This window comes from Rattus norvegicus, chromosome 18 (genome assembly GCF_036323735.1).
Source record: "Rattus norvegicus strain BN/NHsdMcwi chromosome 18, GRCr8, whole genome shotgun sequence".
Classification (NCBI taxonomy): Eukaryota; Metazoa; Chordata; class Mammalia; order Rodentia; family Muridae; genus Rattus; species Rattus norvegicus.
In genome coordinates, this window is record NC_086036.1 from 35664726 (window position 1) to 35683290 (window position 18565).

General features: G+C 41.1%; 1 protein-coding gene across 3 annotated transcripts in view; it reads right to left on the reverse strand.

Moving 5' to 3' along the window:
* Positions 1-18565, reverse strand: part of Dpysl3 (dihydropyrimidinase-like 3) — a 105796-nt gene that overhangs the window by 39369 nt on the left and 47862 nt on the right. The window contains exon 1 of one of the 3 annotated variants that reach the window (XM_006254671.5): positions 4660-4928. Within the exon in view, the coding sequence (XP_006254733.1) occupies positions 4660-4692 (33 nt within the window). The 5' untranslated portion in view covers positions 4693-4928. 3 annotated transcript variants of the gene reach the window in all.

Here is an 18565-nt window from a genome sequence, read left to right on the forward strand (position 1 = left end):
AGCAATAGAGTAAGGCAGTTTATAGGTGCAAGCAGGTGCAGTGGTCTCAGCTTGGCACAACCTTGCTCCTCACCCCAGGCTACTGTACCAGAAATATTCACATCTCTGTCAAAGGCTCTTTGTGGCAGAACTCTCTTCTTTGATACTGAACCCGAGTCTTACGGTGTTTAAACTGCTGACCAGTTCTCTGCGGTAGGTAGCTTTAGGAATCCATTAACTTTCAGCCTCTGCTTATAAATCAGTGCATTAGACCTGCCCCTTACGGCCCAAAAGTGTTAATGCAGTTTATCAGGGAGTTGATTTATGATCAGGGTAGTAAGGGCTTTTAAAGTGTGATAAAAGTCCTATTTTTTACTTTTACTAGGGTTTAGTAATGATTAGAGAAACTAAAAATTCTAAGTTTGTAAGAGGAATTGCAAGTGACTGAAGACTAAATAAAGGAGGGGAAGGAAGAAAAAATAATATAAAAGAAAACCTTTAAATTGCTAAGGACAGGAATGAATGGAGAGATGGCTAATTCAAACTAGGATAGAAAAAGAAAGGGCTAGGTCTGGAACTCAAGCCTACTGGACCTTTCGTTTGACATCTTAGCCTTTCCTCTAGTCTCTAATAGAAAGAATGTCATGTCATTGCCTCTAAGGCAATGAAGACATATCCAGTTGAAGCCAGAGCCTTTCTCTTAACTTTTTTCCAGTCATTAGGTCGGTCAAAGAGCAATGCTTAATTAACTCTGTGTGTCCGTTCTATACTTTGCTGGCATCCCAGCTACTCAGAATAAAAAGCTAAAGTCCCAAGAAGAGAAAAGGAAAACTTAAGAAGAAAAATGAGTTTTCCAAAATCAAGTCTCTCGTGACCTGGACTCAAAACACAAACAGACTCTGACTCTTTGTGGAGATTCAAGATTCTTTTATGATGTAGATGAAGGCACAGGTGGTTATTTTAAATAAATTCCCATTTGGGCAATTAGATTCACTTCCTAAAAACAAGTTCACCCTGAAGAATAGATCAGGATGGGTAAAGGAGATGGATGAAATCTTGTTGATATCCTTCCTCTAAGCAGCATCATTCAAAAGAGAGAGAAAACATGCTTCTCTAAGATAGTCCTATTGATTAATGGATGGTCAGTGGGGATGTTTTCAGAAAAGGTATCAGTGAGGCTCTAAGCATTCAGAGTGCTCAGCCTGTCTCTGAATACAGTTCCTTTCGAGAGGCTTAACATTACCTGTGTTTGGACAAGTGACTTTACCTCTCTGGGTTTCTGGCACGTTGTTTATAAAATAAGGACACTCATGTCATTTTCTTGTAATTCTGGTAAGGATTTAGGGGGATACTCTGTGAAGTGTTAACCCCTGCTTAAACATTAAATCCCTAGTGCATGTGATCATATTATCATATTATCCCTTCACATTATCACTTACGATGCAAAGCTCCTGTCATGAAGAATTGAACAAACACTTTTTAATCAAAATCCTTGTAGGGGATTTCAGAGTCTCTAGACCCCAGTCTGCCCTCAGCAGTTGCTCTGTGTTCTTACCAAGAGCAGCCAAGGCTTCTCCTTCTACACCCACCCTCCACAGGGTAAGTTCCCTTGGTCCTTCCAGGTCATTCTTTCTCTGCAAATAAGGCCCCATGAAAGATAGGAATCTACTCCCTTTCAGCAGGAACTGGGAGTGGGCAGTGAGGTCTTGAAATTGGCCCATGTCCAGGCTCTTCACCCAACACATGGATCTGTTTCTAGGGCCCAGGGTGACAATCATGACTTTGAGAAACAGAGAGGAAAATCTCCATGTGAAGATGGACTCTCAGGAGCAATGTAAGTTCTTAGCTCAGAGTCCTCCCAGAGATAGGGCACAGTTTGACAGGGTAACCCATTCCAGACTCCTAAACTGGTACTGATAAAGGTCTCAAACCCACTTTCTTCCTCATGTCATCTAAATATGCCAAGGACCACAGAGGCTTGCTAGATGCAAATGAACTTGAGAAACTCCTTTCAAAATGTAGCTCCTTATGCTGAGTACACAGTAAATGGAAAGCTCTGCTTTCATTTATCGTCTTGGGTTTGGTTCTGAATGGATAAAAGTGGAAAGAGAAGAGGACTGAAGAAGGCAGTAGCTAACAGGGGTATGAACTAGGGCATGGTGGTTGCCCCAGGGACTAGAACATCAAAGCCAGCCATGCGCATTTTTCTAACAGAACTTTTTGTCAACCATTTTAAAGATGTGTTATCAAAGGGCTTGCTGAGTGATGGGGTCTGTCCCAGGTCACAGTGGACAGGGGAATGAACTCTAGATGGCTCTTTAATCCCAGCTCCTTGATAACAATCAATCTTCAATGGGAGTCTAGACATGAATAAGCTCAAGTGGATGGTCAGGCAGGGTAAAGAAGCCTGGAGGGAAGGATGCTAGCACAGGACAGGAGGAGCCAGGAGAAATTCCCATTCTTGTAGGTCGGCTAGATCTGCATTGACCAGAGTAGTCATTTGCACAACTCCTCATGATGCTTGACATATCTTCAATCAAACTATGCTTTTATCTACTTAATGTTATCCTTATACAATGCCTTTAAAAATCAACTTGCTATAATAAAGTAAAAGCCCCAAATAGTAAATCTAGGGATACACACAATTAAAACACTCCAATTCCATCTGGCATCAGTTGCCTCAAAGAGTATTCAAAAAGATGACCTCAGTTGACTATTTGACTTCAAAGATTGCTAAGTGTATGGACAGTGTTAAAAAGAGACGAGTACCAGACCAAAACATTCACTTTGATCTAAAAGGGAAATGACGTAACAACAATTCCAAGCCTGGAGTTGACACAATGGTCCCATTAGTAAAAATTTGTCACCAAACCTGAAGTCCTGAAATCTATCCACATGGTGGATGGAGGATGGACTTTCTAAAATTACCCTCTGATTTCCATATGCACATTTTGGCATGTGATTCTTCCTTAGAAATATACCCCCCATACACACATAAAATACATGAACAAATTTATTTATTTATTTACTTATTTATTTACTTATTTATTTTTGAGTTTTGAAACAGGGTCTCTCTACATATCCCTGGCTGTCCTAGAACTCACTACATAAACCAGGCTGGCCTCAAACTCACAAAGATCTGGCTACCTCTAATACCCAAATATTGGAGTTAAAGGCATGCACCATCACTGCGTGGCAATAAATGTTATATATATTTTAAAAATACCATTGCCGCACTGAATCAGGGACCAGTCTAATACAGGTTACAGGAACCAAGATATACCAATAAGAGTGTATGTTAACATGGGCCAGCAAGAGCAGGACCCAAGGTAGAGTGGAAGAGATTTCTCAGGTACTAGGCATCTCTTTAAAGAGAAAAGATTATGGGGGAATCGTCTGACAGTCAGCTTGAGGGGGCAAAGGTAAGGACCAGAATTGGGAATAAGTATAATTTATCAAAAAATAAGGTATTTCAAGCCAAAAAAAGAGAAACATGGTATAGCCTTCACTGGGTGTTTGAGTTGGGGAAAGTGGAAAAATTGCTCTCTGGACAGACACACACACTAACAGCACTTTGCAGAGCTGCACGGGACTCAGGGAGCTGGGATGGGAAGCAAGAGCTGCATTTGTATCCTGGCCACTATGTTGGTGTGTGGTTTTAGATAGGGATTTCATCTGTCCCTCCACTGATGGCTGGGAGAAGTATATATCTTTTTAAAAGCACATTCACAATCTCCAGAGCACAGATAAGAATGCTTAAGTCATGGCATGAAAACTAATGACGTAATGGAGGGTTGGGCACACAGATGGCCTATAGGGGGAACCTTTATAAGTACTTCTGCAGATACTGTTCTATGACTTCCACTTTATCAGTTTTATTAGGTAGGTGTTGATGAAAGTCGTGATGATTAGTTTGCTGTTCACTTCACACAATCATCTGGGAAGGGAGGACCTTAGATAAGAAAATGCCACCATCAGATTGACCTGTAGGCAAGCCTGTGGGACATTTTTGATTGATTGATTGATTGATTGATTGATTGATGTAGGATGGTCTATTTCTTGGTGCATGGTACCACGCCTGGACTGCTGAATCTGGGAGGTATAAGAAAGATTGCTGAATTTGAACCTCAAGGGAAAGCAAGTCAGAAAACATCTCTCCTCCAGTTCCTGCCCTGACTTCCCTCATGATAAACCATGATGTGGACGTGTAAGCCAAATAAACCCTTTCCACCCCAAGATGCTTTTGGTCGTGGTGTTTATCACAGCTATAGAAGGCAAACTAGGACAAAAGCCAAATCCACAGAGAGTTAGCATAACAAAAAAGTAGTTGTTTTCACTATACTAAACCATCTAAAACGCAGTGCTCTCAGAACAGACTATGAAGTCCAGGAAGGACCCAAGAAAATCCAAAACTTTGACAACCTACTTTATACCATCTGCTCTGGATTTTGCATTGTTCCTTGGACTTTGTGATGATTAATTTTGAGTGTCAACTTCACAAGACCCAGAGTCAACTGAAAGATACATTTAAGTGTGTCTTTCAGAATTACCAGAAAAGATCAGCTGAAAGTTTAACTAAAAGGAAAAGGGACTCATTCATTGGGAAGAGAGGGAAGGAAGCACATTCTCGTGGACCACCCAGAAGTAAAAATGGCGAAGAAATGAATCAGTCTTGCTTGCCTGCCGGACTTTGTTTCTTGCTGGTGAATACATCCTATGCTCCAATTAGACCCAGATTCTTCATTCTTCCAATGTAGACTGAAGAGCAGAGACTCTTTTGAAATCTTCCAAGTCTTTAGCAAGAGATCAAACAGCTGAGGGATCAGGCTTCATGAACTGAGCAGCTATGGGGGTTTCAGCCATTACCAAATACAGATGGCCGTTATTGGACAATCCAGCCCTTATTGTGTAAAAGCATTCTAGCACCACCCCCTTTTATAACATATGCACATTCTACTGCTTCTGTTCTACAGAATTTCAAACCCACACATATACTAATAGGTGATCTCTCTCTCTCTCTCTCTCTCTCTCTCTCTCTCTCTCTCTCTCTCTCTGTCTGTTCTAAGGAAGTGGAACTGAACTGCTATTGGGCAAAATCCACGTCCTGTCAGTGTTGTGCCTATTTCACCAGGAAATGAACATGAAAATTCATCCTTGGCCTTGATTCTAAAGACAAACAAGCTAATTAATTCAGTACCAAAACACGGGCTTCAGAGACAATTAGCCAAGGTGTCAGGGATAGGCAGAAATGAAACAATAATTAAAGTAATTGCAGAGCACAAATAAAAATGCAAAGTAAAAACAAAACAGGTAAAACTGAGTGGCAGCAGATAGGAGTCCAGGGGACCAAGTGGGTAAAAGGATCACATTGAGACTTTTCATGGTGGTGAAACTCTTTAGGGTGACGCTGCGATGGTAAACAATGTCATGCATTCTGCAAAGGGAGAGACTCGGGAGAGACTCCAGATAGAAGCCGGACTGCCATCAACTATCAGCAATGGTATCAGGTTGGGGTTGGGGGGGGGTCTTCTGTTTTGCAGAGATCAAAAAACTCACATGGGCCTTGTCTGACATATTCCTGAAGTAACTCCTGAATTGCTAATTTGAACACACAGGTGTGGTCAGAACAAATTCTGACCAGAATAAGGAAGTACTAAGTTATAACAGTATTGATTACTGTGATTTACAACTTTTACTGGAAATTCATTAGATGTTGAAATGGTCCTAAGTTTCGATACTTTTGTTCAAGGAAATCTCAATAAAATGCTGACTTACATGCCTTCATCAACCCCATGAATTGATGGGATTAACTCACAGTCTGACGTCACATAGCCAGTCAGGGAGAATCAGTTTCTAATGTAAGAAATGCATTCCAGTGGAAACAGAGGACCTGCTGTGGATTGCCTGATACCAATAATATTCAAACAGTGACCAAAGATGGGAGGCAAATACTTAACGATGTTCAATTTGTATTCTGTGAATAATAGAAAACTCTAAGAAAACATCTTTTTAGAAAGACATATGAAATTTAATCCCAGACTGACTACTTAAAAAATGTAAAAAGAATTAGGTCAACAGAATGATTATGCTGGAGATAAAGAAACTACTGGGAATATTGCAGGCAGCAGGGGGGAAAAAGGACAGTCTAGAAGTCCCCTTAGCACTTGGGGAAAGAGCTGGGAGTAGTTAACATTGACCTTGAATTATTAAGCAGAGTTTAATGATGGGGTTGTCTGCACAGTGTGGACCTGGGTTAAGGACATTCACTGGACACGCACATCCAGGGCCTGCCAACAGCATGAACTCAGGACTTGTAACCATCCAGCCTTGACCGTAACAGAAGAGGAAGTGGTTCCTAGAACTCAAAAGCATTGATGTATGTTGAGGGCTGCTTGGTAGAGGGCTGTACTCCTTCCCTGGATACATTCCTTTCATGGATAAATCAAGCCCTACAGGAAGGAAACATACCCCGACTTCCCTGTTCCTTCCCCTCCAGTCTCCTACGGATACCATGTGAATGAAATGAATGAGGCTGTGTAGGGTAATGCAGGGCATAAAGCCCAGGACTTGGAGCAGGGCAGAAAAGGAGCAGACAGAGAAGCAAGAGAACAAGGAACATCCAACAGTAAACCACGACTTAATAACTATGATAAAACCATGGCATGAGTTATTAGTAATAAAATACAATTTTATTAATGCTTGGGAGACTTTGTTCTGTTTTCTCAATACTGGGAACATTTCGAGAGTCTTCAGCATGCTATGTAAGTGACTAACTACTGAGTTGAATCCTATCTCCAAGGCAGTCTGTCTGTCTTCCTTTCTTTCTTTCTTTCTTTCTTTCTTTCTTTCTTTCTTTCTTTCTTTCTTTCTTTCTTTCTTTCGTGTGTGTGTGTGTGTGTGTATGTGTGTGTGTGTGTGTGTGTGTGTGTCCACATCATGATTGTGAAGGTCAGAGAGCAATTTTTGGGAGTTGGTTCTCTCCTTCCACCATATATCCAAAAGATCAAACGTGGGTCATCATGCATGCCAGCAAGCACTTTTATCCCCTGAGCCATTTCTCTGGCCAAACATTATTTTTTACATACATTTACTTTGTGTGCCAAAGGAAGTTAAATCTATATTTTGAGCTAAAATATACCCCACATAACCACAGTACAGTTGGATGGACAAAATAGAATGCAATTCTTGTCAAGATGCACAAAATAATTAAATCTAAACATGTGTATTAGTCCAGATTTAGGGTGGGTTTATAGACCTTAGATGATCCAGATTTATAGTAGGTCTTCCTTTCTCAAATAATTCAATCAAGGCAAAATCCCTTACAGGTGTGCCAGATGCTTGGGATTTAATTAGTCCCAGATGCAATCAAGTTAACAGCCAGCCAGGATTAGAGATCACAATTTGCATTTTGTTTTTGTGTGAACAGGAGGAAGATCTGGAAGGATAAACATCAGATTGCTATCATGGTAGCAGTAGGATGGGATGCAGAATGTAATATGAGGAATAGCAAAAACTCCCTAACTACTTGCATTGTTTAGTTGCAAAATGTACAAGGCACTTTGTAACTTTCTGAAGAAATTCCATATGGAAAATTACAAAATGGATAAAGATCAAATTGATTGCTGATGTGACACAAATAACATAGATTTTTTTAAAAAAATGCTCAGCATATTATCAAGGAAAGCTTGGTTTCTAAAGGACTGGAGGAGAGGGATCGATGTACAAAAATTCACCACTGTTCAGCACAAGATTCTTATCAATGCAGAGGGGCAGGAAAGTAACAAAAGTGAGATCCAAGGCTGAATAATAATAATAATTTTGAGGCACTGGTTAGCCAAAGAGACATGTGGCAGAGATGGGGGCCTGGGATTTAGGAAAATGATATTAATGGATGGACTTGAGTTAATACTACACTGGAGACTCTCAAGTCCTTAGAAAGACAACAAATGGTTGTCCATAGATTTGGGGCTCCAGCAAATGATGTCATCTCTGCTGCTGTGTAGATGAATGGTTCCCCACTCCTCTACTAAGAAGCAATTCTCCTCTTTAATCATTTCTGACAGACAGCTAGCTTTGAGTGGCTCTTTACAGTGTCAGGAAGCCTAGTGAATTCTCACCCCATTGCTTTTCCGAAACAAGAAACTTTTTCACTAAATCTGAAAGCCAGCCAAACTGTAATTCCAAGAAGTGAAATTCAGCCTTGAGCCTTGGAATATGTGAGGGGCACCTTCAAATGACAGCGCCCAGCAATTTGTAGAGGCCACAGGGCTCCTTTTCCAAGTCTGAGATTATACTTTAAAAGTTGATGGGGACTTCCTGGGAATTGTGGCTAAAAGCATGCAACCACTGACTTATGCAACTCCCTAAAACTGTCCCACAGCAGACACGTTTGATAGAAGGCACAGCTTGCAGTGCCCCAGCTCCTACCAGGGAGAGGGCCAGGAAGAAAGGGTCTTGGAGAAAGCCACAATTTCAAAGACCAGAGATGGGTTCAAGCTTGCTGTAACTTGGAATTCCAGACTTGATTCTTCTGAATAGGGAAACACAGAAGGGCTCTTCATCCTCTTTGCAGTCTAAGAACCTAACCATGGGTCTGTGCCAGGGTAGCCTGACAGAGGAAGGAAGAAAGACCTTCAAGAACATGATTGTTGCCCTCAAAAGACTGCCATGATTCTAAATTCTGGTTATAGAAGATATCCATCAAGTGTTGGTTCCTTTAGAAGTGAGAACCCACATCTCAGGATGAAGTCATCCATCTTCTTGTCTATGTGTCTCCATTTCCTCTGTTCTCAAAAAACAATTTGACTTTTCACTTTGTTTTTAAAGTTTGGGTCAGCTCAGTGAAGAAATAAGCCTTAACTAGTTTTTGATAAAGAGCACAGAACAATTCTTTGTGTGTGTGTGTGTGTGTGTGTGTGTGTGTGTGTATTTGTCCACTTTTATTGGTAAAATAACTTATTGTGGTAAGAAATATAAAAGCAGATATTTGCTTTTTTTTCTGGACAGGCAGTCTAATCTGAGAAAAGCCAAGAGAAACCCAGAATTTGTCCTGTCCACAAGATGTGCAGGGATAAAGATGGAGCAGAGATTGTGGGAATGGCCAACCAATGACTGCCCAACTTGAAACCCATCCTATGGGAGACGGCCAACCCCTGACACTGTTAATGATACTCACTATGCTTGCAGACAGGAATCAAGCATAACTCTCCTCTGAGAGACTCCACCCAACCACTGATAGAAACAGATGTAGAGAGCCACAAACATTAGGAGTAGCTTGGGGAGTCTTGGGGAAGAATGAGGAGAGCTGAAGGGGTCAAGAATACCATAGAAGAGCAAGAGTCAACCAACCTGGGCCTATGGGGGTTCACACAGACTGAACCACCAACCAAAGAGTACATAGCACAATTCTTATAAAGAAACTTAAGGCGGGAAGTCAGGCCATATTTTCTGTGGTCATTTCTTGACACACAAAGGATATTATGGTCATGAGTAATTCTCTTGGTCACCATCTTCTATCTAGCTGAAAAACTTATATATACCCACAGCCTTGCTTTCATTAGAAAGGGGCCTATTAAAGCAACAGCTACTTTGACTCACTGGTCCCAGACTTCCCCACCAAATTATATTTATAGGGAAAATTACAAATGCTTTGAGAACAAGGAAGACCTGAACTGAAATGAATTCTGGAAACATACAAATGAGGCCCCACTCAAAAAAATCCCAACTTGCTACAAAGCTTCCTCCATCCTCAACAAATCCTCAGGCTCGAGGAACAAGTGGCAAAAACACAGGGCATTCAAGATTGCTTTCTATTGGCCAAGGTCATACTAACATTACAGAGTATGTCCCCATATTTTAAGACAAGCTGACTTCATCACAAAGTCATGAAGCCATGCTCCCTTCTCCTAGGTCATCACTTAACATTCTATTTTCCTACCATGTGAGAGAACAACCTTTTGGAATTGTTCTGCAGTAAACCCTTATGATGCACATCTGGCCGGAAGTATTTCAGATTCAAGTTTATAGTTGCCGACCATCTACCCAGCAAAAGACAAAAGATGCACACTGTGAGGTGTATTAAAAATAGCCAAGTACAATCTCTCACACATGTGTGTCAGCACTCCCCTGCTCCATGCCATTTCAAGTCCTCCTCTTTCTTTCCCAATCTTACTCCTGAGGGTACCAAGAGGCCTTGCTTAGATAGCATGTAATATACAGTAGATATGGTCCCTTTATCACTGAAAAGATAATCTAGTGGCTTTTTCTGATTACAGTTAACTTTTTTCTTATATTACCAATGTGTTTCTTTACGGCATTCTCATACAGATGCTTCAGTATGCTTTGTACTAATTTGTCCCCCTCCCACCCCCAACTCCCACCCTGTTCTCCCCCACCTCTTTAACCGCCTCCAGCTGTTTCCCTTCTTTAAATGATCCCACAGTCTGCTTTCATATATCATTTTTCCCCCTTGATGCCCCTGAACCAATTAACCTGAGAGAGCCCATTAGTTTAAAGCCAAGGTGCAGTGTGATGTTTTATTCATGTATATACCTGTTCCTCTGTTTGATGTTTGCAAATGTATCTAGTGATATGATAGTAAACAAAGAACAATCTGCCACTATGATGATTGAAAAGGGAAAGAACAAACAAGGGTCTAGACAGAGGTTATAATCTCAGCAGAGGCCAGGGACATTTAGAAAACAGGAGACAGAGGAGGTGAGAGTGTAGAACTGCTTTTGAATATTTTCCAAGAAGGAACATATATGAAGTTGCCAGTAAAGAAAGATCTGAAGAACAGTGAGGTCTTAGAAAAATTCCTACAGTCACTTTGAGACAAGAGGAAATACAGACACCATAAGCTAGAGGCAGGCACATGATCAAGGACAAGCAGGAGGGGAGGACATGCCACCAGAAGTCAGTGGTGGCAGGTGGTAGCCTTGGGAGTCAGGGCCTGCATTTTATTGGTGGCACTACAGAAGACATTTCACCAAGACAGTTACCTGGCCAGATCTATATGCTAAAGGGGTGTCATGATTAGCCATGAAGGATAAATTTGGGAATGAGCACAATGGAGCACTGAGGGGATTCTTTTCAGTAAGATAAGGGGCTTGGGCTATGCTGGAGCCAACATCTGGTTTAAAGATCTTGTCGCAAAGCTGAAGCTTGCCGAGGTCAAGCCAACAGGCAGATCAAGCAAATTTAGCACATGTAAACAAGCATCCATCTGCAGACTCCACAGCCACAGACGAGGGAGCACTGCCTGTCTGCTTTCACTTTCTTCTTCCTTTTCAATAATTGCATGTTCATCATTTTATTACTTCAATACACGTAAAATAAATCTTCAGATTAATCGAAATAATTCTAAACCATGTTATGGAAAAGTAGATTCTCCTCATGATATGTCTGTATGGATTTGACTTGCTGCTTTAGCGGAGGTAATTAATTCTCTTTTGGAGGCTCAGATTTCTTAAGGGTCAGGGATCTGTCACTATGCGCACTAATTCTTTATTACGTGTAGATATAGATCCCCTCATTTTTTGGAAGTATAGCTCTAGAGAAATCCAACTACATTGTCTGCTTATATTCCCTACCTCACCTTTTACTCTAAACTTAAAAGGCAAACTTGTCTAATCTGAGGGTTGGCTTCAACTCACTGAGGCTCTGGGGTTGTTTGGTTCTTCCTCCCAACATTAAAGCTCCTGGTAAGTAGGGGCTCTTCACATCCTGCTCGGTGTCTTCACTGGAAAGCAGCGGAGTATAGTAAGTGAAGACTTAAGGTCAGACAGGAAGGTAAGTTTGGGTCTCCCTCAATCAACAACCACAGACCTTCGATCCCTGGTCTATGAGGAAAGGCTGATAGTAACTATAACCAGATGTGTTACAAGGTTTGACTATGATTCCATCTCTGAATATAATTTCTTATAAATAATGATTCCTGTCACCAGATAAGTGTTCAAATGTTCTCATTCTCTGACTTTAACCTTCACCCTGTGAGGGCCTATAAGGGTCTGCAGGTCTGAGGCTACGGGCTAGCAGGTGTGGCCGCTGAGACCTCCCTCCTGAGTTCCTACACTCCCTTCTCTCTTCTTCTGAGGGTCTTTGAATGTTTCTCTCTCTGCCTATATATGTGGAGGTGTATGTGTGGGAGTGGTTGTTTGTATGTTTAAATTATTTTATTCCCATTGGATGGGGACTGGCTCTTACTGACTCTTTTGACTTCATTTTCATTTTAACAATCGATCCTGTCTCCAAACAGACACATTTTAGGAAGCCAATGTATGGATCTATGTGGGTTAGGAATGGTTTAGTTCCTAACGTTCTCCTCTCCCTTACCTAAAAACATGTGAGTAAAGTCCCCAAATCCAGCAAGGGGAAATGCCACTTAAAGGAAAAGAGAAAAAAAAAACTTACATGACCTTTGGCAAATGACACTACCTCTTACCCAAAGTGTTTTAAGCATATAAACAAAGGGGCTGGAAAAACAGGACATTTGTCTTCCTGCCCTTACCCAAGCAAAGCACATTTTCCTGTGAATTCTTGTAGCAAAAAGGGTCTGTGATAGGATCAGGGAAGAACTGTAACACAAAATGTATCTTCATTGGGAATAAGTCAGAACGAAATCTCTAAAAGCAGAACATTATATCCAATTGCTTTAAAGTGGCTGGAAGTTTCCCCTCTCTATCAGGCCACAATTTAAACCTGGCTTATTGGATAAAGCAGAAACCCACTTGTGAATTATCAATATCCCTAACACAAAATGATCTCCTCAGGATTGATCTGGGGCACAGATCAGCTCTTAGGGGAAAAAAAGGGACAATTCCAAATGTAGATTTCCTGGAAAGAATACCGGAAAGAAACACAAACCTTGAGAAGTTGGAAAAGGAAAACCAGCTTCCAGGCTGCCAGGTCAAGCCTGTGAGGAGAGGGGCAAGGCAAAGCCAGTTGAATTCTCTCCCCAGCTGTGTAACCTCCATTTTCTGGACACTGTGTACGTGCACTCCCACAGATATCAGCACTTTAAGAAAGCAGAAAGGCAAGCCAAGGAAGCAAACTTGCTCAATGAAGGAGTGAGGGAGTGAAGAAAACTAAGACAAGAACTTTTTTTTCCATGAAAAAAAAAAAGGCACAATGGTGAGATTCTAGGCAAGACTGGGATTCTGGTCTCGTTTACTGAGATCTGTGAGCTGAGTGACTAGACGATTATTCTTTCCCCACATGGTAGTTTTTCATTTGATATCAAATATAAACCTAGATCTTTAAATTAGTGCCATTTCATTTTTGTTACTAAAAAGATCTTAGAGACAATTCAAAATTTAAAAAAAATATGGATTAATTTAACTGGATTTCTCAAGCAATGGGATAATATATTAAGCAGGTTAAGAGCAATTTTATGGAAAAGTATTTAAAATAAGAAAAATTGTACTAATATATTGTAGAAAGACAAAGGGGAACATTTAAGTACATGAATCCACATGTGGTGCTGATTTAATAAATGACATAAAATCCTTATGGGACATGCTAATAAGGTTCCTAGTTGCTGTTTCTTGCTAATTTCATTGGCATTTATGCTTATTGTCCTTATTTTATTTATACCTTTTCATAAATTCTTCTTCAACTACTTTTTTATGGAAAAAATTTAAGATTATGCTTAATAACCTACAATGGGAAAAACCCTTATTCAGTTGAGTCTTTGTTTTTTCACCTGTAAAGAAACGCTGAGCTTTCAATTATAACTCTAGGGATATTTTGACTACATGGAGTTTTCAGAGCTACAAAAACTAAACACCTCTGGAATTCTGGCTACAATGATGTGTAGCAGAGGACCTCAGTGAGAAAGTGAAGTCCCCATACCTCTCGCTGACATTTTCTCTTCTTCCTTGCAAAGTAGCCTTGGGGATGAGACTGAGGTCCACCTCCCTGCCAAGTTGTGCATGTAAGACAGGTTGGGACTGGTGCTCTGAGTATGAAGGGCAAAAGGCTTCCAGTTACAAAGCAGTGACTACTAGTCCAACCCCCATGCTTGGGAGGGTTGCTAATTAGCTGCTCTTCCTATTTCTTGTACAACTTATGCTTCATGGAAAACAAGAAAGGATATAGTGAGGACTTGATAAAGAGGCAAAATTTTATGTCTCCAGAAATGTGAGATTTTTCCTAACTGTGGTATGCAAGTAAGGTGGCACCATATAATAGAGTTAAGAATGTGGGTTCTTAGTCAGCTTTGACCTTTGTCCCTTGAGGGTTATGTGCACTAAATGGTTAATTTTTACATATTTTTTCAACAATAAAATAGAAAGAACTCTGCTGGAACTCCATCAAATCAATCTCTTTTCAGGATTGAGTGAGATACTAAATGAAATAACATAAGGCACAGTAAATACCAAATCTTGGAAAACTAATGCTTTTTATATATTATCTACATTAGATGTTCCCGTGACAATCTTAACATAGTTAATGGGTAATAAATATTAGTAATTCAACAACAGAAAAATATCAAAATGTTTCTGTTGCATCTGGTTACATTATGCAGTCACCATCACAATCCATGTAGCACTTAATGCAAATGTTTTCCATGTTCCAGGCCCACGGATACTGTGACCTCCCATGCTTTTCCTTCTCTACTGCAGAAAAGAGTGATCCAATGACTACTATCACACCAAAAATATTCTGCTTTGAAATGTCCCTCATAGGCGCATGTGTGAGGTCACTGGATGGCCTTGGGGATTAAAAGTGGTCCTGTCTCCTCCCATCCTCAGCTTCCTCTTCACTAGGATGTGAGAAGGTGAGGAATCTCTCTCATCATCAGGGAGGCACCTGCTGCAATGCTATCCCTTCCTCACAGACTGGACCCCTTCAAACTGTGAGCCAAAATAAACACTTCGCTTTTTAAGTTTCCTTTTAAAGACATTTTGTCACAGTAAAAACAGAGACTTATTGTTACTGCACTGTCCATGCTGACTTGAGTGCCCTAAAATGTGCTTTCACTGACTGTACCCTGAAAACCAAGCAAGGACGTTGCTGAGAGCATTTGGAGCTGCTTCTAGGAATCTGGCATTTGTCACTGAGCTCGGACAAGGAAGTAGCCTCAGATAAGAGTGTCAGAAACAGTGACCACTAGGCTCTGTTTACTAATTTGCTGAATTACTACCTTTTGTGATCTCTTTGCTTCCTACTTAATTACAATCTTATGTGATCTTCTTGTTTACTACTTCGTTTGGTTACTTGTGTTTGATCTAAGAACTGACCATGTTCTGGGGATGTACCTAGAAGGATATAAAAGCAGACCGCAGAGAAATAAAGCAGCTTCAGCATCAGTACTGGCTGAAGTCATGTTATAATTTTGTCTGTTTTTCTTTTTCAGTCCTCACTCCCTTGCTTGAGACCCTGCTGACTGACTGAGTTAGCTTGGTCAGGAAGTGCAATGGTTAATTTAAATTAATAACTTCTCTGGGTTTAAAATTATCTAAAGGCACTTCTCAGTTGTGTCTTCAGAGAGGTGTAACTGGGGTGGGAAGGCCCAGGCTGGATGTGTGCTGCACTGTCCTATGGGCTAGGATTCAGAATGAATAAAACAGGGGAAATGAAAAATCCTAATCCCAGCTAGCATCTCTCCCTCTCTACTTTCTGTCCTGCCAGGATGCGAGAAGGTGTAACATTCTAGCTTCAGGCTCTTAACTGCCCTGGACCTGTCTTCTGCCATCCCTCCCCTGAAAACATAGACTATGAACCCAACTCTGAACCAAAACAAAGCCTTCCTTTTCCGACAAGTTGCTTCTTCTCAGGCATTTGGTTACAGTGGTGAACCAAGCCAACTAATGTATGAACTTTACTAAATAGTCTAATGCCAAGAATAACTGCAAAGTTCAAAGAAAGATGACAACTGTCATAGGGCGAGACTCTGAAAATCTTGGAAAATACATGAGCAAGAATAAAAACTTTCTATCTGAGTGTCCAACTCTAATAGAGGAAAAAGAAAAAAACAGTGAGCTGCTTCCTAGCCAGTATTTCTAAAAGACAAAATTAGCCATGCATGTGCCGATGGGCCTAATTGCTGCTAATAAGTCTAATGACTTTGTGATTTATGTACAAAGGCAGAGAGAGACGATATAAATTAAGATTTATATTGTATTCAGGTTCAAGGAGTCATGGTGACAATTTCCTTTATTTGAAAGTTAACGATCTGAATGAATTCTTTAAGTCATTTATAGTAAGAGAATGATGTCTCTGTTTACAACCAGAAGTATTCAAGTTGATGCCTAAAACATGCTCAGAAAGGCTGCACAGGTTTTGGGGGTCACGGACAGGGAAGAGAGAAGTGTAAACACTGGAGGGTTTTCTGGCCCATTTGCCCAGAGCAGGCTCTATCCCACAGTCATCTGTTTGTTCTGCTAATATGTCCCATTCCTCTTGGCTCAGTGACTTGATACCCATTTCTTACAGTTGGATCTTATCTTGAGGTCTTAAGAATGAATATTCTCAAAAGTCGTCGGTGAAAGAGAGGCTGGTGTTCAGGAGCAGAAGCAAGCTCTTTCAGTCCTCTTCTCCATTAAAGTTAATGCTGCAGGTCAATACCAGATGTTTCTATTCATTCAACATTGCTTGTGGATTTTTTCTTCTCCTTAAACAGAGGACCTAATATGTGCTGATCAAAGATTTAGGCACAGGAGGCTCCCTGATAACCTCACACAGAGCCCATAGTATTACTGGGCCTTTGAGAAGAGAGTCATTTCCACTGGACAGCAGCCAGCATATTTAAAATATCAGTACGGGCAGCCAAAAAGGCTCATGCGAGCACAGTCCCAGAGCTGTTTTCTGTTTGCTTGTTTGTTTGCCTAGTCTAGATTTGGGGGCAATTGCTGCCTTTGTGCCTTTATCAATGGCAGCCTTCATTGAAGGAGACACAGCAGTGACAGCAAATGAATCATGGCATCACTTTAATAATGTTCGTTTTCACTGATCTAAAGCTCGGCTTAAAGAAAAGGGCCCATCCCTCATTATTACTCCACTGCCCTCTTCTATAGTCTATTAGCCAAGTCTACTCCCTAAATGAGAAAAACGCAAAGATGTTAAGGGCAAAAAGCAACCAGAGTCCGTTATATCCAACACAGATGTTGGCTGGTCCTGGTAAGCCAATGCTAACTCTCATGCATTCCCCCCACCCCCGCCCCACTCACACTTTCCTCGTGGGAGGGAAGAACTGCAACTCTTCTATGTGAATGTGGAACAGAAGAGGAAGAGGCTTGCTCCTGGGGTCATTTTCTTTAGCAGGGACCTCGAGGATCAGAGAGAGGCAAGATCTGTTTGTCAGTGCAGATTCTAAGGTTGTCTAAAGTCTCAGTTAAATGAGAGGCAAGGGCAGACCCAAGGATCCTGCCTTCCAGGGACCTCTTGTACTGTGGTCACAGCTGAGGTTCTTCACTCTCTAAGGGGTGCCTCTCTTCAAATAAAATCTGGGCTGTGGCTATAGAAGCTCAGTGTAGATTTGAAGTACTTTTATAGGAGGTACAAGATATATTATCATCATGTGGTAAAAGTCTCACTTATCCTTCTTATTATCCAGTATTTCTATGGCATAAACACAGGCACACAAAAGTGAGACAAGAGAAATGTGTCTTAGAATTCCAGACATCCCCAGTAGGTTTCTGGGCCATTCTATTATGGAGCTTAGAGTGCTGGGTGTGTCTGTTTGCCTGAACAGGAATTGGAGCTTGGTTTCTTCTATCTGGGAAAAGGACAGGGAGAGAAAGTGAGAAGACCCTCAGCTAAGCAAGGCAGGAAAAAAAACACCCAACGTCTGCTTTTCCATCCAGTAATGGTCCATGCTCCTGAGTAAAAGTCAGAAGGAAACTCAGACAGCTGAAGGAACCATGTTAGAAGGGCATGCACTCAGCTGTTCTTCCAGAAGTTATATTCTTCTGCACTTGGCCAGCTCATCTGCAACTCCCGTTCACCCCCACAGCAAACATTTGATGTGTGAGCTACCAGATGTATAGGATTAGAGGGGAGGAGGAAGGGACAGGTCATGTGTGTCCATGAATCTACTGCTTTCTTGCCTATGTAACTTGCCTCTTGGTGGAACAATCCCAGAACCTTTCTTTTTACCCATGTGACTTCAGTTAAATGAGGTAATGTTTGTGATCCCTTCCATAGGATGAACAATAGTGACCTGTAACTGTATGCACAAGAGTTGTAGAGAACTACATGAACTAATCTGTGCGGCTTTCAGTGGGGTGCATGTGATAATTCTAGGAGCTTGTGCTCAGTCCCTTACTCAATGAACTAATTTTAACAGCTCCCCTGCGCATAGCTTCATCTTGCTAGTTCAAAGAATGCATTCCTCAAGAGAAGTCATATATGTACTCCATGAAAAGGCTATGTCTCAAAATAAGGAGGAAGGATTCATTAGACTTCACCAAAGATTTGATTTTGGGGTTAATTCTATTTCATGTGTTGACATAGACATGTGTCAATTTGATTTCATTAGACAGGGACTTCACAAAAGACTCTCTTTCCCAAAGTCTTTGACTACACTTGTTTCTCATTGGCCTAAGGGAAGATTGAGGACAGGTGAAGCTATGCATGGACCAAA